The following is a 22,263-nucleotide window of genomic DNA, read 5'->3' as shown; positions in this document are numbered from 1 at the left end:
AAAATATTTAGCAATTACGAGTTTAAAAAAAGTTTTATCTAACAATTAAGAAGGCAGCCTAAAAGTATGCCTAAGAGCCAAAAGAAAAAGTTCATAGTTGGACTAATTGTCGTATGGCCCAATTGCCAGAACTAACTACCTTTTATCTTAGTCTTATTAAAATGAGTCTATTAGTTTATTCATTTACATTTTATATTGTTAAAGATTATAACGAAATATCATTAATTTTATTGCCTAAAGGTGGAATACTTTCAGGCTTATTCCACATTGCCTATTTGAGTAAAATGTTAAAAATTTTGTGTGTTTTTCCCCATAGTGCTGAGGTTGAAACCCAATGGCAAAAAGTAGACAAAATATTCTGATCAAATGAGTTAAGTCCGCTTACTTTGGTTTTACGGATCATGTTAGTTGAAGCAAGGGTTTGGAGGTTTCTGAGTATTTTGGCAATCGTTGTTTGTTTACCTGGCCCAAAGTATTCGCAACGCTGTGTCAAGGTTGAGCTTCACTTTCGGTATGTATGTAAATAATTTTGTTTGTCCGATTCGGCATATTGATAAGACCCTAACACCTGTCAGGCTGTCTTTAGTTTGTTGTTCAGTTTTGGGGATGGGTGCCGGTGGCCAATTACCCAATGGATTTGGCCTATGTCTATGCTCTACTCTGCGAGTTACGCACTAAGACGTGACCATTGCAAAAACTGAAAAAATAAAAGCAAACATTGGAATTTCAATTAAACATTTTGCATTAATTACTGGCACACTGAGAGAATTCAGTTGACTAATTAATCAATCCAACTTGTAGCTCCGTAGTCTAGTCTGAATTTGTAGCTTAAAATACCTCCGTACATATATTTTTACTTTGGGTTACAGTTGAGAATTCTTTTGGCTTTCCTTTGACAATTTAGTCTGCTGATCTTTTCTCGCAGTGTAGATTGACATGAGTTGACTGACATTTGGGGCCAAATGTTATGAATAAGTAAGCCAAATCCGTTGCGGTTCAATGCACAGTTAAGACCTACCCAATCCTTACAACATATTTATACATACATAGGGTTGTTGTTCACTTGTTAATCAATTCAATGCCGGTTCGTTGCGCTGACCTACCTAAAATTTGATTAATGCAAATGCAGCGCATCTGCTGACCTTCACATAGCTCAAACAACAAAAAGCACTGGCTCAGCTTAACAAAAACACAAACTAAATGCATCCAATTCCCCGTCCCTCACCCCATCATCAACCTAGCCCATTTTGGGTGCACTGTTTCTCAATCATATTATGATTACGAATTCCATTTCAATTTTGATTTCGTCTTTGATGAAAAGGTCATCATATATCTATTTATATTGTGATTTGTTTGTATGTATGAGTTTCTAGCCAGGCCAGCTCCATGTTACCAAATGGAACGTAGGCGTCTACGTTTCGTCATCAAAGTTTTAGAACCAGTTTTGGCTATCGAACGATGGTTAGTCGAAGGCATAAATCAAATTCCAAACTATCTAAGAACATACACAAAAAGAAATTTACAAAATATTGGAGTTGGCAAAGTCGGAATAGAATTAACTATTGATAGAAATAGGATACTTTAATTCAGGTGAGGTTAACAATTTCAAAGTGAAGAAGAACACTTTTGAATGAGCCGAAGAAGAATTAGGAAACAAATGTGTTTGCTTGACAAACCGTCGAGTAAAGTGTCCAAATGTGGACATACATAAATCTACATTGCTTGGAGCCTCAGTCCGATGCCGAAAATGCCGTCTAACAATAACAATTTAAATGCCATAAAACACGATTTATGTATGTGAGCTCGAGTATTTCACGCCTCAAAACAGTTTCGCCTGCCGCTCCTCCCAAAGTCTGTATGTACATACATACATATCTCCCTCTCGACAAGTTCAAGGTACGGGTAGTAGATGTTGTCCATTAAAAACCAAACATGCAAAAACAATAATAAAAACCAAAATAAACAAAGAATTATGTTTACATTAGAATAAAGACATGCCAACAAAAAGACAGAAATATTTAGCAAATTTCCAACAACTAAAACCAAAAGATATGAGAAGAATTTCGTTCCTCCATTTCTGCTTTTTGGCTTACATCATAGCAAGATTTGCTATGTCCAGCCTTTGGTTAAGATGATGCTTGATAAACTGACCTCTCAAATCTTCTTTGGCTTCATTGGAATGAGCCCAGCGAAGGGGCATGTTCGGGGGCAAAGTATCAGTCTCTGGTTTTAATGGCTTGAAAGTTGTTTGAACATCGCCTATCGATGGGAATTAATTGGGCATTTTTATGTGTGAGGTTTGTCTAGTTGGGTTTTTTGCTTTTTGCACATTTCGAATGTTTGACAATTTGCATAAATTAAAAGATAGTTTGTATTTTTTTCGAGGGGCGGGGGAATAAAAAGAATGCAATTTGCAAGAGATTGAGATTGAATTATGTGATTGCTTGCTTCTCGATTGTCATCTTTGCCCCGGAACTAAGTGATGCACTGAGGCATAACTAAATCAAATATTGACTCATGTTCATCAACAGTTTTTGTTGTCTTGGAACAAACAATAATTTAAGCTTCCGAATTTTAGTCGAAAAATTTAGATCAAATAATACATACATGAGGTTTTTTTTAGCATTGTTGTCTAAAGCCAAAACTGAAGGCACTGAAGCCGAAAAAGATGAGTGAACGCGGAACAGGCTAAGGGTAACATAGTGCTAAGTCATCCATAGACTAGTATTTACTTTTGTTATATCTTATATACATATGTATGTATGTATGTATGTATGATGTATATATGTATGTACACATATAACACTCGTAGTTATTTTCAAGTTGTAATTGACTTAAGATATTGGCACTTCTATTTTTATAATGCTGACTTAATTAATTATGTGTTCCTCTTTCCTAAGGTTGATATTTCTTATTCTTCTATGAACCTACGAAAATGGTGAGAGAAAAGAGTTAAAACTTGGCTTAAGCCTTCATGATATCTGGCCGAAATGAAGGGAAGTTCTTTAAGGACTTATACCATCTATTTGAATCACTTTGATTAGCACTTTTAATTCCCTTAAAACAAATTTTTAGTTTCTTTTCTTTGTTTTGATCACTTAATTACTTACCCATTACAAGAATACTCACAAAATCTTGTGTGTGTGTGTGTGTGTGAGAGAGGTAATTATTACTTAGATTATATATATTTTCCAGTTAAATTACTGGCATTGTCCACTGTCAGAGTTGAGATGTTGATCAATCAATTTGACCATTCACCACCCTTCAAGAACATGAGTTCAATGGTCTGATCTGGTCTTTGTGCCCTCAGGTGGCTATTAAACAAATAATAATAAGTTATGTCTCGTTGAGTGTGCGTTAGTATAAGCAACTTGCCCAGCTTTATTTGATTTAATTGCTCATTAAATTTATGCATTTTAATTAACAAAAGAGCAAAAACAAAACAAAAACTAACATAAGATTTGCCGGAACAAACAAAAACAAATTCATAAAATAAAAAAACATAAATCAACAATTTAATTGTATTTAATTACGCATTGCTCTTTGGCATGTTGAACCTTAGCATAAGTACAATATCATAAGTATTTAAGTTAAGTTGTGTTAATTGGACAAAGAGCCATTAAAAAGCATTGAATTGAAGGAGTGCTTCAAGGGGATCCGCGATGTCTTGGGGTCTGGACTTGGCCAGATTAAAGACCATTTACATATGCACGCAGCTTCGAGCGTCATTTTGATTGCCCTTCAACGGCTAAGAGAGCTGAAGAGACAAGCCCAAAAAAAGGCGAGCAACCAACCAGCCGACAGACATCTCAAGACTCCGTAATGCCAAAAGAAAGAAAGAGTGAGAGAGAGAGAGAGAGAGAGAGAGAGAACAGCCATAAACAATTAACACAATGAAACTGTTTAAAATTCCACATACAAATCGTTGCAACGCATCACATTTTGGCCCCCGTTGAAAATGGGTTACACTTTCTCAAGGTCGCCCAACGAAAGCCATCAAGCGACCAATCCGAATGCAATATGAACTTATGTTATGGTAAATGGTAAAATATTGCATCCAAAGAAAACAGAAAAACGAGAAAAAAATGCATTTCAAAGCATTCAATGGACTATAGATTACCCTGTAATTTGAAGTAGAGATTCAATAGGTTTTTCAAGTCCAAGTAAGGGCAGTTTCCAGGCAATATATCGATTATTGCTCATCTCTAACTTTTATCGTAATTTGTAATTCATCTTTTTTCTTAACATAACTAACTTAGTAATTGTTTTGTACCACAAAAAGCTTAAAATTCTTAAAAGAACTCTTCTTAGTCGTGGCTAGATCTTTATGATTCGATTGCCGATACAATTTTCATTATTCATAAGGTCGAAAGCTTTGATGGCGACAGCTTTAGAGATGATGATATTTAAGATTTTGAACTTTCAAAAAGATTTAAATGAGTTAAAGTTGTAATTCAATTTCTCGCCCATTTATCTCATGCCCAAAGTTTATTTGGTTACAGGGTATTAAAAGGTCATCTCCAGCAAAGGTCATTATGGTCATTGTTATCATCATTTCTTATGAATGCATATTCAAATCACACATAATCTTTCCATTATAATACCGAAAAGGTTGATCACGACATTGAGATTCCCACGATTGACGACTCCCAAAACCGAAATATATTAGTCTGTCCATTTGACATCTTGTCTTTTAGCCATCATGTTAGAGTGTAAGACCAGAGGACTATGCCGATCTTCCACAAATATATATATATATTGTATACAAATGCATTTTCAAGTTTTTCCAACTTAATCATAAAATTATGTCATTGACAAAAGTAACTTTTTTTTTGTTGTTCTCTTTTCTTTAGTTTTGCTGACTAAGGGATTTTCCTTTTTGTTTATTTAAATGTTGTAATACATACATGTATGTATGTATGTATATATTTGTCAACAATAACAATAAGAAAACAAAAAGATTGGCCTTTATTGACTAACAACAAATTGGTTTGTCATGTTGTTCAAACAAGAATTCTAAGCAACCGATGCTAATGGACTTTTACACAAGTCCAAAAGAAGGTGAGCCAAAAAGCAATGCAAGCAAACGGAAAATGTAAAATGAAAAACGGAAAATGGGAAAATTCGCACGAAATGCCAAAGCAGCATTACAATTGGCAACGCGAATCGCCTCTTGGCGACGTCTCAAAAACCAAATTAGGCAATTGCCAGCAGAAACTTTTGAGGTAAAGTTAAAGCTGCCGGCAACAAGTGCAGCATGTGGCAATATGCTATTGGTATTGGTGGTTGGTGGTGGTGGTGATGGTGATGGTGGTGCTGCAAGTTGGTTGTTGCCTCTTGAAAATACGCAAAAGAAAACAACATGCAACATGACCACAGTCCGCTTAAAACCTTCTAACATGCCACTGCACCTGCCCGTCTCGGTCCTGCCACCGTTTTGGTTCCCTTCTTTGTCTCACTCGCTCCAACTCGTTCACTCAGATGGATGGCCGACACTTGTCTGTCTTGTCTGGCGTTGGTTCCGCGGAACCAAACTCGTTCAGATTGCCACAGGCCTGGCCAAGTTGCAGCCACATTCTTTTGCTTGCCGGCCTAATTGACTCGCCTCAACGAAAGAGAATGTTTATACCCTTCCGTTCGTTGCCAACTAGGGGTATATCAGAGAGACTCGAGGATTATCTTTCAGAAAATCATTTCAATCTAAGGTTTATCCCCCGACCACCTGATACAGTAGATACATATATGGATCGGAGGTGGATAATGTGCTTATGAGGTGGATAATGTGCTTATGCTTGAAAGGCCGTAACTTACTTCTTTCACTATTTTCTTCTTCTTGGATTACATTTCTATAGAGTATTCAATTTGTGGCATACTCTTTTTTGTTTTTTTTTTCATCTAACGCGTTTTGTATTTATTTCTGGTTCCGTTTGCAATTTTGTTTGTTTTTTTGCAAGAATCGCAGCAAGCAATGTGGATATGGACATGGTGGAAGAGGTGGAGATCTTTTTGGGGCTCTTTTCAAGCTTTTCGTGTGTTGTTGGATTTTTGATTTTTATGGCCAACGGAGCTGTAAATTGTTAGGCCAGACGCTTGAGTAATTTGATATTGGCAACTAGAGGCTCACTTTCAATGGATTTGCGTCAGTTATTACAACTACAAGAGCAGCAACAACAACAACAACATACATACATACATATTTATCTTTTGCACAAGAAACAGAAATATTAAAAGCAACAACAACAACAATCATCATCATCAACGACAAGTTCTGGGGCTCATTGATTGAATTGTGCTCTTCATCATCATCATCATCATGAACATCATCATCATCTATATGATGTTCTTCATTATGATCATCATGATCATTAGAGTTTTTGATAGACAATCGTCAGGCAAGCTGTTTGTCTAGTTGTTGGCCAACAGATCTTGACTTTAATTATAGATTTTTTGATTTTGCGTTTAGTTTAATGTTAGTATTTTTTGTTTTTTGCTTTGTCTAAAATAGTTGCGAAATTTCCTTACATCAAAAATTTGAGTTTGTTTTTTTTTAAAGTCATTTTGCCTCTTGATCAGTCGTTAAATCAGAATGACACAATTTCATAAAATTAGCATTTTAATAATATAAATTATAAACAAATGTCATTCGCCTTTCTCCCGTTGAAATTAACAATATATGTATAGAATATGCCTTGTCATGCCCAATAAGCTTAAATATTTAATTAATATTTTATTAATTTAGAACAATCAGCGAAAAGTAGCCATACCAAAAAGATTTGTTCATCTAAAAGCTTAGTCTAACTATGTTAGACATTGCTGAAATCTCAAGACTTCTTTTTCAGTTTGCTCATCTTTGACATAACTTTTCGATCATGATGTTTGGGGGCGTAACGTCTTGGAGGCGTGATGTCTTTGGGCCATAAATAATTGGCAATGCTTAAGCTTTCAGTCATAATATGTTTCACTTGACAATTGTGGAATATACAAAAAAATAGCCGATAAATATATGAATGAAGAAATATTTCGTTTCGTTTCGTTTCTGTTTGGTCTTTCTTAAGTCCAAGTCTTTGCTGGTTAAGTAAAATACAGTCAATACTCGCAAATTGCAACCATTTAACTATTATTCTAATGTCTAATTGTAGGGCTAGGAATTTGGTTTGGAATCCTTTGTTAAAGGTTTTGATTGGGAATTGGGGAGAACAAGCAAATTTTTAAACGCTTTAAAGCCCTCAAAGAAAGACATTATCCTTTTTATACCCTTGCAAAAAGGGTATATTAATTTTGGTCAGAAGTGTGCAACGCATAGAACGAAGCATCTCCGACCATACAAAGTATATATATTCTTGATCAGCACGACGAGACGAGTTCAACTAGCCATGTCCGTCCGTCCGTCCGTCCGTCCGTCCGTCCGTCCGTCCGTCCGTCCGTCCGTCCGTCCGTCTGGATCAACGCAAACTCCTCCTAGACCGTAAGAGCTACAGAGCTGAAATTTTGCACCTAGGCTTGTATATACTGCAGGCGTTGTATATCTCGGATTCAGCCGGATCGGACCACTATATCATATAGCTCCCATACAAACCCCAAAGTCACGAACAGTGACTTTTCTCAATAACTTCGTTATTTTCTATGCTATTATCGTGAAACTTAATATTAGAGAGTTTACTATGCCTATAAGCGACTATGCCAAATTTGATCAAGATCAGGTGACTATATCATATAGCTCCCATAGGAACGATTGGTCGAAAACAGTGACTTTTGTAAATAACTTCGTTACTTTTAACGCGATTGCTTTTAAATTAAACATTTCTTAATTTAATATATATGTTAATGACTGTGCCGAATTTGATAAAGATCGGGTGACTATATCATATAGCTCCCATAGGAACGATCGGTGGAAAACAGTGACTTTGATCAATATCTTCGTTATTTCCTATGATTGTAGGCCTTTCTTTCTCAAGCTTAAGCCTTTTTAGATAAAACGTTCTTCCACATTGATGGCTAATAGGTAAGGATAGAGTTACCAAAAAAGTTGCAAGGGTATACAAACTTTGACGCGGTCGAAGTTAGCCCCGGCCCTCTGGTTATAGCTGCCTTACCCCCAACCTTTAATCAATCAAGTATATAAATTTACATAAATCTAAAGCTAATAGCTAATTGGATATAATATCAGAGCAAAACAAAAACAAAATTCAACTGAGTAATCATGAAAGGCAAAAATCTTATAATGTATTTAGCTAATGAAAAATGATTCAGTAAGTAGTTCTCATCATTTGGTGGGAGAGGGGGGAGGAGGTACAAAAGGCTTTCAATTTTAATGTGCTCATAAGATAATTAACTTGATAAGAATACAAATTTCGCTTCTTTTTGTTGTTGTTGTTGTTGTTTTGACTTTCTTTAATGGCCGGGGTTTTGGGGAAGTTCTTAATGGCAGAAAATCACAGCTGACGGAAAATACATACATACATACATATATATATTTTCATTATAATGCTAAGCACGAATTTCCATGCAATCGATGCGCGATGCACAATTCTTTGTTGCACTCGAACTCATTTGGTGGCAGGTCTCAGTCTCCGTCTCCGTCTCAGTCTCTGTGTCAGTCTCTGTAAAAGTCTCAATTTCAGTTTCAGTCTTAGAGTCAGTCTTGGACTTGGCTTTAGTTGTTGTTGTTGCTCGGATCGGTATCGACGCTCAAAATTCGGTTTTCATATGGTTTTGAAATTCGGTATCTGCGGGCATACACACACACACACACACACAGTCGATACATACGATCGTTAACGCTGAACGCTCTTCGGTATGCTTGGCGGCACTTGGTCAAATCAGTTGACGTTGAATGTTTCGTCTTAGCGGTCGTTTAAATCTATCGCTGGCCCCCCCCAAACGAGAGAAGGCAAAAAAAAAAAAAAAAAAAACAGAAAACACCACGAAAATAAAAGAAACATCAATTAAAATCTGAAAATTCTTTTTCCCTACGAAATCATTTCTTCATCATTTATTTTTTGTTCTTGTGCCTCCTGTCTGTGTCTCTGTGTTTGTGTGATCCTTTTCATCTGTGATTATGTGCCGCTTCTTGTTGTTGTTGTTCTAAAAGTTTTTTGATTAGAAAGAGAGTGAGTGGGAGAAGAAGAGGGCAACCAAAATGCTGTTGCCAATATTACTGATAATCTCAGCTTTGGTTGGCCTTGGCCAGGCTATGAATGGAGCCGCTGCCGCTGTGTTGAATCCTACCTGCAGCTTAAAGGATAATTGCAATTTGGGTGACAATCTGTTGGCCACACCGGAAAATGCAGAGGCGTCCAATGACAAATTGGAAAGCCAAATTGCTTCCATATTCGAGGATAAAGTCAATTATAGCTTGAAACTATTTGCCGATGATGCAACAGCAACACAAACGGCAACAACAACCACAACGACAACAGTTCTTGAATTGTCGGGTAATCTGAGTGATCATCATCACCATCATCAATTACTAAGCGATGGAAATTTCACTATAAGTCATTTGAAATCGAACGAATCGGAGAGAGAAGAGCAACTGGATCAGGAACATGAAGAAGAAGATCAAATAGAGAATGATGAAAGAGGTAAGAACTTTTAACCCTTCTGAGCTTATGGCCACAACATTGGCCATGAATTTCCATCTCTCTAGTTGTCTTTTAAGATCCTTTACTTTACAAGAACTTTCACTTAACGAATATGTACATATATCTAGAAATTCAAGATATGAATTCGAAAATCCAGAACTTTCTTTGCCGATCTAACTTTAGTCCTGACAAACTTTTCATGGCCCTTACCACTTCTTCCTTAATACTTTTCCATATCTATAGTGATATAACCTCTATGTTCTATGAAAAACTATATGTTATGGGTTCCCGATCTAAATCAAAAATGGCTCAATACTTTAAGACTAAACTAAGAACTTGTGAATTATTAAGTTATTGGTTTTAAACTGAACGATAAGGCCTAGTATAGAGACTGATTAAACCTGGTCATCCAAGATTTTCGTTCCAATGCTTGATTTCCCTCCTCTATATCCCTTATCCAAATGATGACCTACATGTCCCACTTCTATTAGAGTAAAGTAAGATTCAGTTGAATTTGATATCTACAAGGCTATATAAACTAATCTTGTTGTGCTGATCAGGAACAGGACTTTATCCTGCAATGATTTTGTTGGATGCCAAAAGATCGTGTTGAGAAAAAGGGAACTTGTACTGAAGGTATAAAGTAGAAGTAGCCAAAGTGGCAGGGGAAAGATATGCAAATGATTTCTTTCAATTACTTTCAAAATACTTTCTCACGCCAGCGCCCACCCACACACACACACACACACACACATACACACACATACATTGGGTTTTACCTGAGGTCTATTATTGTTTGTTTTATTAACAATATATATAACTTCAATTGAAATTTATATCGGTTAATGTTATTATTACAACTCCTACACGGCCACTTGTACCTGTCGCACACACACACACACACACACACACATACATGCACATGTGACTTTTGCACAATATTACGACAATCGCATTAATGTGACCCACAGCGAAATGTTGCATAATCGAGGCGTATGTCAAATAAAATCAATTGCCGCGATCACAACTTTTGGTCAGGTCTCTCTTTTGGCCGGATCGAGCGACCAACCGGCCAGCCGACCATCGTCTCTTTCTTGTTGGCTTGTAATTGTTTAATGGTCACAAAGACCTCGATACCAACCTGTATGTTATACGTGACCATCCAAGACGATACGATACGATACGAAAAATAAACTCAAAAACCCTTGGCCAAAAGAACTGGACTTTGACTTTGAGTCATTTGTCGATGGTGACGCAGACCACAAACCTGGCCGAAACCTTTTTCCTATATTGGGCATTTCCGGTGTGTTAGCATCCCCCATCCCCCATTGTGTCTTGACAGCAATTGTTAAGTACTCCATTCTTGCTAAAAGGTTTAACCTTGTTGTTACTTTTTTATTTAGTATTTCTTTTTTATTTATTTTTTGGTTGTATTATTTTTTTTTTATTAGTATTTTTCGAGTCAAATATTTGCGGAATTAGTTTGAGGAATATTTGTTATTTGTTTGTACACTCTGCCCCTCCCCCGAGCCCATGAATTGTAAGGGAAGAACCGAGGAAATTTTTTTTTTTTTTTTTTTTTTTTTGGTTATTTGGTCATCATCATGGACTCTGGCGTTCACTTCACCATCGAATGTGTGAAATCGCACGTATGCAAAATCAATTTATATTCCATATAGGTACATATACCTATATATATCTATTGGATAGTTTGTAGAAGATCTTCACTTTGGAAATGTACCTTGATTCTTCTTGATTTGGAGGTCCCATCTGGAATACTAAAAGGGAGCCAAGTAATGGATACTATGTAAATGAATTCCTCTGTTTGATGAATGTATCTTCCTAATACTCAAAAAGTCGGTCCAGTTTCGTTCCAAATGAAAAGATTTAGAAGCTATAGCTTAGCCTATTTCATTCTTAAAAACTTTATCAAAGAAAGTTTGGGACAAAAAAAAAAAACATGGCAGAAATTGGAAGCCAAAGAAATGATCCTTATTCGAGTTTAAATAACTAATGAAGGAGTTTTATTGACAGGACTCAAATGAACCCAGGGTGAAACCATCAAAGTTTCTTATGACTGATAAATAATAGAAACAATTTCGGATGGTTTAAAACTATTCATCACGTCTTCCTTTGCAAAAATTGAATAACATTCTATCCAAAAAAAACTTGGGAACCAAAAGAGAGTCGTATTTCTAGTTTAGCTAGAATTGACTTAACCAAATGACAGGCAAAGTATATTTAATTCTTAATTAATTGTTTTTTTTTGTCGTATCTTCTGTCCGATGCTTGCCAATTACTTATATGCAAAATTAAATTTTTAGCTTAACTTTTTCAGTTTTTGTTATTTTGAGACTTCTCTATGATTCTTTGATGGTTTATTATTTATTGCTTTACATGTTTTCTTTATGTGTTTGTTTGCATATGCCAAAAGAGATAGAGACAGAGAGAGAGAGAGAGAGAGAGAGAGAAAACAAATGTTATGTCCGCCAATCCCTAAGTATTTAAGGTGTTTGTCTTGTTGAGTGCACGCGGTGTATAAATTTCGAAATGAATCTTCGTTGTCTTTTGTCTTTTTTTTTTTGGATGTTGGGAACCAAAATCAACCCAAAATTCGATTCACATCTAACCATCTATCCATCTGGCTGACCAACCCATGTACCGTTAAATGTGCCATAAAACAAATTTTTTAAAATACAACAAACCAAAGAGCCGAAACTTGTTTTGAATGGTTCAAGTGAATCAAGCCGCCAAAAGCATAAGATTCGCACTCTGATGATATGTTTATGATGAGGGAATTGACAATGATGATGTTGGTGACGATCATGATGATGATGATGATGATGATGATGATGATGATATTTCAATTTGAAAGGGTGCTTTTGGTCTTAAGAGTCTCGGCCACTTGAGTAGACTCTAAATGCCACTTCTTGGCTAACTTAAATTGTTATTAATGCAATTTAGATAAATAGAACCAATAAATGATATTGAAATGATAGCAACGGTAGCCAATACTTAAAGATATATACAGGCATATAGACAGATATTTGCCTTATCATGGACAACAAGCATTTTGTTGTGGTCTTAAGCCAAATAACTTGGCAAATATTAAAAAATTTTGTTCGCTCTGCTCGATTGCCGCAGCTAACTTGGGTAAATAGACAGCTCATACACATATAAACAGATGGATTATTAATGCATATATATATATGTATATATATTGCGATAAATATGAATATATATTTGGTGTTCTGTTGGCCATCGCTAATTGGTATGAAAAATAAACAAATTTTTTGCCATCTCATCGAAATCGGGTTTTCTTTTCTTGTCTTCGTGATTCAAAACTTTCAATATAAATATTTCTTCTTAAGCTATTCCCAAGATTGCTTACAAAATTCCTAAAAGTCACATAAATTTATTTACAAATCCCCATTAACAGATATAAATCAAATAATAGAGACACATACATGTAGATAAAAGTATTTATTATAGCATAAAAGCAACAACAGCAACAAATAAACCGAAACTTGATTTCGATTTCAACTAAATTAGAACACAGCACCTTCGGTTATGGTGGAGAGACAAGAAGGGGAATAAGCTTTATTATGCAATAAGTCCAGTCCAAGTCGCGACTCCGCGACTCTGACAGCTGCTGGCTAAAGACACTCACCGAATGGTCACCGAGCCGCTCAAGTGGGTCACACGAAACCCACTTAGTCAATGTGGACTCACATGGTCTAGATGTGGACAGGGTATCTTGATTAAGCACAATTATTTGGCAATCGATTGCTTCGTTTTGTTTCGAATGAAATTTACCTTCTGTGCTTCCCAAAAGTATGCTACGATTACTGAATAGTTAATTCTCAGTACTTTTTAGGAGAGAAACTGTGGACCATTTTGTTTCTCTTTGAACTCCATTTACTTATAAAGCGATCTAAAATGTTATTTTTGAGATGAATGAGAAATTCAATCATTTTGCCAGTGGAAAAGGGAACAATATTATAAAAAATCCAGACAATTATTCGGTTAATTGGACATTATCTATTTTAGTTAGCCTGTGGGATAAATTTCTAGATATATTTTCAAATGCAAACCATTCACTGAATATGACCTAAGAAATAAATCGGTTTATCCCATATCACCATCTCCCTCTCTCTCTCTCTATCTCTCTCTATCTCTCCATTACCACATTGGAATCTTAATGATGTATTTCTCATAGAAAAACTTGGCTATTTGTTGCGCATATTTGGATTTCTCTATGAAATGAGATTTTCCTGAGATATATTTGATTTGCTAGTTTGCATGATTAAAATTTCACACACTTGCTCCATTGTGTTGGCAGATATTATGTTGCCGGTGACTTAATAACCAATCCCAACCAGACAGAACGAACTGAACTATAGACTGGCATATAGACAATATGGAAAATGAAGATACTTTACATAGAATTCAAATTTATCAATTGATTCTTCCTTGTCTATTTGCTATGTACACACACACACATACATACGTATCCATATGGTAATGTTCAATAGGCGGATGGATTGTTGAATCGTGCTGTGAAATCATATGGAAATGTAGGAGTATATAGAATATGACGACAGGTTGGCATTCCGCAGTCAACGCTCGTCGCGTCTCTGACGCATTTTAGCACTTTGGATCACGGGGAACTTGCCCAATCCCGCCCTGCCTGCCATCTCTATCGTCTGCTCTTTAGAGACGGATGCAGCCAACGAAGCAATGAAGCAAGCGGCGTATGTAAGCCAAAACCAAAAAACTTGCCAGCTCCTCATTCACTCATTCGCTCAGTCTCAACGCTCAACGCGCCCAGAATATGAAATCAGAAAATTAGCAACTTTTCAGATATACATACATACATTTGTCTGTGTATACGCCCCCCTCCCCCCTTGTGTGCGTTGGCTTAGCATACACAAAAAAAAAAAAAAAAAGAAGAAAACGACAGCCCAGCAATGATAATATTAATGTAAATAAGAACAAAGCCAAGTAGCCAACGAGTTTGTCTCCTGCATGCTGATGATCATGATCATGATCATCATGAAGCTGAATAGGGGATGCGTGCCCCTGTTAAGGGGACATGCCAGAGGCTGGGGGAGGCGGGGGGGTGATTAGTCTATGTCCAGCACGTGTTTGTTTTTACCATTATGGCAGACAATGTATTTTTGATAATCGATTTAAGAAACATTTCAATGCCAAATTCTATTGATAATGATCGCAGATAAATAGAAGAAATGAAGATTCAATTAATATACACACACACACATGTACACATATATATGTATAAGTATGACTAGTATGTACTTCCTGGATTCCAACTAATTGACCTTGCATAAATTTGGTTAAGAAGAAAAAAACAAAAAAACAAACATTTGCTTAAGGTTTCTATATAAATATGTGCGAGTCTTTTTGAAATTTATTGCCAAATTAAGCAAGTTTCCTTATTTAGGCCATGAAAAACGAAATTCCTTATGGCTCATTGTCAGTGGAAGTCCTTTCAATTCCCATAAAAGTTAAAAAAAGTTATTTAAAGAAATAATTTTACATTACTTGTCTATTTTCAGTTTATCTTTACAATATTGGCAAACGATTTCTGGCCATCTCACAACCCTTTGATGCCTCACGAAATCCCGATGCCTCGACACAGTGTCGCAGTCAGATGCGGCAATATTTGGATGCCTTGGACAACTTTGATTTATGGGCCTTGAAGAGTAAGTTTAGTTTTAGTTGACAAATTGCACAATTCTTTGTGTTTTTGCATACGAGATGGATGGATAGATGATTATTATAAATACATATGTATGTACACATACATGTGTATGTATATTTAAGTCATTGCCAACTAGCAGGTTGGCTATATAGTTAACTTGAAGCCGCAGCATGACCGCCAGACGAGTCGACATGGATTGCAAGAGAGTGCAAAGTCAAATGCATCAAAAACTAAGCAAGTTCTGAAAATTGCTGCCAGTTGCCAGTTAAGCGAGCTTCAAATGAAGGTCAGCCGTCGAACTTTACCCACATATTCGCAATCACACAATGCCAAAAGCAACAATTTGAAAATTTCTGCCAACTGTTGCAGTAAGCGCATAACAACAACAACAACAACAACGCGAACTTGGCACAAAACTCCAAACGCTGACCGGCCAGCTGTTCTCTGTGGAGGCTGACAAAAAAACGAAAACAAAAATAAAATAAAATCTCAGAATCAGAATCTCTATCTCTCTGTATACACATATACATAGGAACGAACGTATGTAAGAGACGCCCAAACGAGTGTTCAGCGATCACAGTCAAGGTCACGTCTACCACTATTCATGCTTTGGTGCGCACACACACACACACGCGCCAAGTCACCCCCCCCCCATTTAATAAACTATATTGTAACATTAGTTACTCCCTCTCTTAATGTTAATCCCTCTTATGGGGCTTTAAACCTTGACATTTCATTGATTGATATGGCTAAAAGAACTATGTATATATGTCGACCCTGGACCACACATTGGCGAATGCAATGACCCCTAAAGTATGCAATAGTAAGCCGACGACTAAACACTTCTCAAGTATTTTCTTAGGCTGATCTAGGGCTATAAAATGGGGAGACTTTGCCCCATGCCATAAGCTTAAACAGAATTCAAGTATGCCTTATTTATCAAAAGTTGTCAGAATATTTCATGGACTGCTTTTTGCATACTTTAAGGAGCAAATTTCCCATAGATTCTTCTATTATAGTAAGCTAGAATAGTTTATTAATTGTTGAGTTAATATGTCAGTCTTAAGCAATATGCTTATATTCATTTCTATGAAATAAATATTACGTATACGTATGCATGTCTTTTCGTTCCCTTACAGTGCACGATGCCAGTGGAAAATTGAATTCGGGCATACTGAATGGCAATATAAATCAACCTGGTGACTTTGATCAATGCATGGGCATACGGCAAAAGGTTCGGCGACAACACCGACGACCATATCATGACCATCACGACAACGACTCTGGCGATACAATTATACGTGGACAATATTGTTTGGCCTATGCCCAGCCGGTCTTGCCACACAAATCAAAACGTTTGCAAACATTCTTCAAGCTATTGCAATCCCACGGGCCCTTCAAAAGCGAATTCAACGATGTGAGTAAGATAACAGAGATAGAGAGAGAGAGAGAAACAACTCTCGAAACTAATTAATTATAGTTTTTATCCAAGTATGTATGTCAAATGGATCGTGACATTGAACTTGAGAAAAACGAAAATGCCTTTAAAACGAATTCATTCAATGAATTTGCTGTTAGATTGCCAATAATATGCAAATCATGAATTTCGATCTACTAGTTTAAAAGCAACAACAACAACAGCAGCAGCAAAAAGGGCATTGAACCTGAGAAAACAAAAAAAAAACCCAAAAACAAAAACAAAATCGTTTGTAGTTTCTTTGTTTCTTCGTGATATTTGCATTTAGGCCCCGTTTACACCAGATAGCTTCTGGCTAAAATAGTTTAAGCAATTCTTTTTCGTAAATACTTCAAATACTTGTAACTACTTTTTAATTTGAAAGACTTATGTCTTAATAGGCAATATATGTACATATCTTAACCGTTATGATATTTTCTCTCTGTCTCTCTCTCTTTTTCGATTTGTCTATATTATTTCAAAGTAAAACCAGTTTTAGCCCTGCTGACTTAATGTCTCTTGTTGTTGTTGTTTTTTAAATACACTCTCACACACTATGGGTACATTGATTTTAAGGAACTTTGCGTCGTTTGCGTCTGTGTTTAATTCAGTTGAAATTCACAAGAGTATACAGACTTCGTATACTTTTTGTTTGGATTTTTCTGTATGTTTTGGTTGAATCAATCAATTAACACTGCCTTGCAATTGTGTTGAATGAACTTGAACTTGATCCGCGTCTGCATCCATCATATTATCGACTAGCTAATCAATATCTCTCTCTTTCCCCCCTTTTGCGTTGTCCACCTTTAGCCCGGTCATCGAGTACCTCGTTATTCTTTGATCAATTGGGGTATCTGTGTGCCAGCTGGCTGTACGGCACGAGATGTTGAATATAGTGTGGCCGAGTATCTGAACAATCAGACGGCATTCACGGGCATTAGTTTTAATGTCCGTGTCGAGCCACAAATGTGTCAGTCCAAGGATCAAGAGCCCTGGGATCGCAATACCACGTGGGCGGTGCGTTTCTTTGTCCTCGTACTCTCGGTGGCCATTCTATCAACTATTTACGATCGATGCACCAAAGCGCAGTCCCAGCAAAGTAAGTCGAATGCATGTGAGTAGATGGATGCTTAATGGTTAATCGTGTTGGTTTTTCCTTCTCTAGATGCCTGGTGCACCGTCTTCTCGCTGGACAAGAATCTACGTTGGCTCTTCAGCACGAGCAGTTCACCCGGAGATATTGAGGCAGTGCATGGCATAAGATTCCTCAATGCCCTGATGCTGATCTTCTCGCACAAATCGATGGCCATGTTCTTCAATCCCTACAACAATCGAACAGCCATGTCGGAGAGTTTGGGTCAACCATGGACAGTGATTGGACGTGCTGCCTCTCTATACACAGATCCATTTTTGCTATTCAGCGGTATGCTGACTTCATATTCATTATTCGGACGTCTGATGAAGCAGCAGCCCATTCGCCTGAAGAATGAGTATATAAGTCGTTTAATGAGGTTGGTAACTTAAGGAAACATTTACAAAAATTCCCTCGCTCTAAAAATTTCACTTTGTTCTTACCCTTCTTAGGATCGTGCCTCCACTGGCCGCTCTGATACTCTTCTGCACATATGTTCTACCGCTTTGGGGATCGGGTCCGCAATGGAATCTGGTTGTGGGACATCACGCCGATATTTGCAAGAAACATTGGTGGCGCAACCTTCTCTTTATACACAACTATTTTGGTTTTAGCGAAATGTGTCTGACCCATACACACCATTTGGGCATTGATACGGAACTGTTTGCTGTGGCTCCCATCTTCATATTGGGCCTCTGGCGTTGGCCACGACGCGGTCTCTTCGCGCTCCTTTTGCTGTGCACAGTGGGAACAGCAGCCCGTTACTATACGACAATTGTTAATCAACTGTCCAACTATATTTACTTTGGCACCAAGTAAGACACTGAGAGATCTGAGTGAAGCCAAAGTTCTTTAAATTCTTAATCATTTGTTTCACGTTTTTTTAGCATTCAACGTCTATTCCGTACTGCCGACTATATGTACTCGTTTCCACCACACCGTTCGACTGTCTATATAATGGGCATACTTTTGGGTTATGCTTTACGTAAATTCCAGGGTATCAAATTGTCCAGTGGACAGCTGCGCTTGGGTTGGCTGGGCGCCACGATTTGTCTGTTGGCCTCTGTGCTGGGTCCTGCCCCGATGGGTGACATCAACTATGTCTATAATTCCACACATGCAGCCATCTATGCCGCCTTCGCTCCCATTGCCTGGTGTCTCTTCTTCTCCTGGATTGTCTTTGTCTCACACAATGGCTACAAGAGTGAGTTATACTTGAGTTCTTCTTTTGTTTGAATTGTTATTGACATTTGAATCTCCTTTGCAGATAAGTTCACTCAGATGTTCTCCTGGCGCGGTTTTCAGGTATCCACAAAGCTCTCGTATGCCATTTACCTGACACAGTTCCCCGTCTTCTTCTACAATGTGGGTCGAAGGCGACATATACATCATTATTATAATTTTGTATCGATAATTGTAAGTTTAACTTTTGATCTGCTAGATTTTGACTTTAATGGTAACTTGTTTTTTTCCACAGCTGGATACCAACGAATTTATATCGATATTTTTGGCCTCGGTGGCCCTTACAGTGCTCTTCGACGCACCTTTCCAAAACATTAAAAAACTGCTTATCAAGCGGCCTGCTCCCGCCACTTCTTCCACATCATCATCATCAGCCAAGGCGGCGGCAACCCAGCTGACAACGCCGATGACAACAACGTCCAATGGTGTAGAAAAAGCAGCGGCGGAGGTGCCGGCGAGGACACTGGTTACTGCCCCTCATCCGCATGCCGATTAGTTAGTTATCTTCTTGTGCATTGCATTAACTTGTAAATTGTCTTAGCATTTAGTTACAATGTATTTAATTAGTCCTGCTATCCCCGCTCCGCCCATCCCGTCCTTTAGTTTTTAATGGAACGCTTTATACATTGTAAATTGTAATTTTAGTCAAATCGAGCGAAAATGAAACTATTTCGTAGTCAAACGCAAAATAAAACCAATCACTGCTTATTATACGATATAATCTTGCTTCCGCACAAACAAACACAAGTCGAATACATACATATGTACTATATATATACCTACATATATATGTATAAATGTAACGAATATGTAATTACGTTTTTTTTTTTTTGTTAAGCCAGGTCGAATGTCACCAATTTTGTGAGTAATTTAAATTAATTCACAATATGATTAAAATTATGGAAAAAAAAACAAATTGTGTAGCATACTTTTTGGGCGGCAAGACAAATTTGAAATCCCAACGGAACTCACACCCAAGTGTGAAGACTGAAGTTTGGATGATGTTTGGAACTTAAAAAAAGAAAATGCTGGGAATACAAAGATACTCCTATAATGTTTGGAAACAATTTGTGGCCAGCTTCTCGGCCCAGCGAAGATTCAGACTAAAAATAAATATTGTCTTTGGGTCTTTGAAGTTACAAAATTTTACAGAAAATTTAAATCAAAATATGTTTGTTTAACCAATTTAAAAATAAGGCGCACTTTTTGCAAGATAAACCAAACATCGGTTATGAGAGAGAGGGATAAGGGGCTACTATGTATCTAAAAGTCTTTGTGCGGATAAACCCCTTTCTCGATGGAAAATCCACGAGGATGCTTACCAAGGGCATCCTCAATAATTAGAGTACAGTCAATATTGAAAACAAATAAGTATTAAAAGTATTTGTAAAGGTAAATTAAGATATAGAAACTTGATTGGCCATATATACTTTAAACCAAGTCGCAAAATTTTAGGAGAGGAGAGGAAAACCATGCAAAATGCTAAAGCCTAATCACTTCAACAGAGCAAAATCCAAAAATTGCTTGAAATGCCAATAGTTATATATGATTCTATTATTTCTAAAGATCTTAAATGATTCAATTAACAATAAAGAAGATAAAAGTAACATCTTGAAGTTCTTTTGATTGTCGACACATGAGTTGTCTATGGGGGTAAGCAATATATTCAATTAAAATACTTCAGAACATTAACAAATCATTCGATTTGCATTAAAATCAGGGGAATTTATTACTAGCCCTGAATCAAGCCTTAAAAGTTACCATCTCCTTAACTAATTCTGTTCCCACCAAATAGACCGCAGAAAAAGCAACATTAATGACACTTGTTTGGAATCGATGAATAGTCCGCATATAATTTGCAAAGAAACGATACAAAAGTGCCGAAGAAGAATTATAGAAGGTGTATTAATACAGAGACCTTAAGAACTCTTGTTCCATTTGAAAAACGTTTACGTTTTCAGAAAGGGAAAGCTCATGAACACTCATGTCGACGTGAAAAACTAGAGCATATTCTACACTTGCACAGCAGTGCCGATGGCACTGGTTTTTTGGGTTTCGATTTTCCCCTCTTTCCTTTTAGACACTTTTCATAAGCACAACAAAAAAAAGAATCACAAACGTTCACTTAATCAAAAAAAGTTAATTTATTAACTCCTTGTCACACACACAAATAGGTGGAGCACATTCTTAATGGATTTCAGTTGCTGGCGCGTTAGATGTTGTTGATGTTTGTTATTTCATTCGCTGGAGCTGGAATTGAATCCTTGGGCCCACACATACAACCTATTTGGAGGCCTGGGTGGTCTTCCTGGGCTTGGCCTGAGTACCCTCACGGAAACCGTTGCGGAAACGACGGCGCACAACCTTCAGGTGACGCATGCGGCCAGTGCCAGTGGTCTTCCTCCTCTTGGCCTTCACGGACCAGTTGTCTGTAGAGTTAGAAATAAAAGAAAATGTAATTAGCATCGAGTTGTCAATGGGTGTCAGTGGATGGTGGGCAATACTTACATGAACGCAACTTGGCAGCGGGATAGCCGCACTGGGCGCAAGTGGACTTCTGGATGTGGTAGGAGGAGCGTCCACAACGACGGCACAAGGTGTGCGTCTTGTTATGACGTTTACCAAAGCTTGAGGTACCCTTCGTCTGTAAGCGAAATACAAAAACAAGCGATTGAAATTAGTTTGTTAAAAAGTCGCCGGTGGAGTACCACAAAATAAAATCGCCAAACTTTGTTTATGTTGTTTATTCATTGTTAACTTTTAAAATATCACATAATTTTTAGATTTTCACATTCAGTTAAGTGCACACATTAGTAAGCCACTTTCTTTTTAACAAAATCACATAGGATGGCACAGAAATTTGACGATTTTATTTAGGCTTGAACGTGGAAATTTCGTTAACCTACCATCTTGTATGGCGAACGCTCAAAGAAGAAAGGCCGATAGGAATTTTGACAGCTGCTGTCACAATTTGGCGTGTAGCCCGAAGGGTTGCTTTGGCATATATCGATATCCGATATATTCTACATGTTATCTACATGGGCCGACTTATCGATAGGTATTATAAATGCATTCGATATCGATAGTCCTATCGATAAGCCAATGAGTGGCGCCACCGTTCGATACA

At 37.2% G+C, this 22,263-nt stretch overlaps 2 protein-coding genes across 2 annotated transcripts; one reads left to right on the top strand and one right to left on the bottom strand.

Annotated features, from left to right (window-relative positions):
- The first annotated feature begins 8,682 nt into the window (after positions 1-8,682).
- drd (drop dead) lies at positions 8,683-19,849 on the top strand. The gene is made up of 9 exons (XM_068302166.1): positions 8,683-9,581; positions 15,161-15,307; positions 16,446-16,723; positions 17,573-17,861; positions 17,928-18,273; positions 18,347-18,709; positions 18,782-19,098; positions 19,162-19,310; positions 19,372-19,849. Exons 1-9 carry the CDS (start codon positions 9,140-9,142, stop codon positions 19,630-19,632), a joined length of 2,592 nt encoding a protein of 863 aa, XP_068158267.1. The 5' UTR covers positions 8,683-9,139; the 3' UTR covers positions 19,633-19,849.
- Positions 19,850-21,261: 1,412 nt separating this feature from the next.
- RpL37a (ribosomal protein L37a) lies at positions 21,262-22,131 on the bottom strand. The gene is made up of 3 exons (XM_068302112.1): positions 22,043-22,131; positions 21,645-21,780; positions 21,262-21,565 (listed from the first exon to the last, which is right to left on the bottom strand). The coding sequence occupies exons 1-3, from the start codon at positions 22,043-22,045 to the stop codon at positions 21,420-21,422; spliced, it is 285 nt and encodes a 94-aa protein (XP_068158213.1). The 5' UTR covers positions 22,046-22,131; the 3' UTR covers positions 21,262-21,419.
- Between the last annotated feature and the right edge of the window lie 132 nt (positions 22,132-22,263).

The sequence above is a fragment of the Drosophila tropicalis genome, unplaced genomic scaffold (assembly GCF_018151085.1).
Source record: "Drosophila tropicalis isolate 14030-0801.00 unplaced genomic scaffold, ASM1815108v1 contig_158, whole genome shotgun sequence".
NCBI lineage: Eukaryota > Metazoa > Arthropoda > Insecta > Diptera > Drosophilidae > Drosophila > Drosophila tropicalis.
The sequence above is the reverse complement of the archived record's forward strand: the minus strand, read 5'-3'. Positions and strand labels throughout refer to the sequence as shown.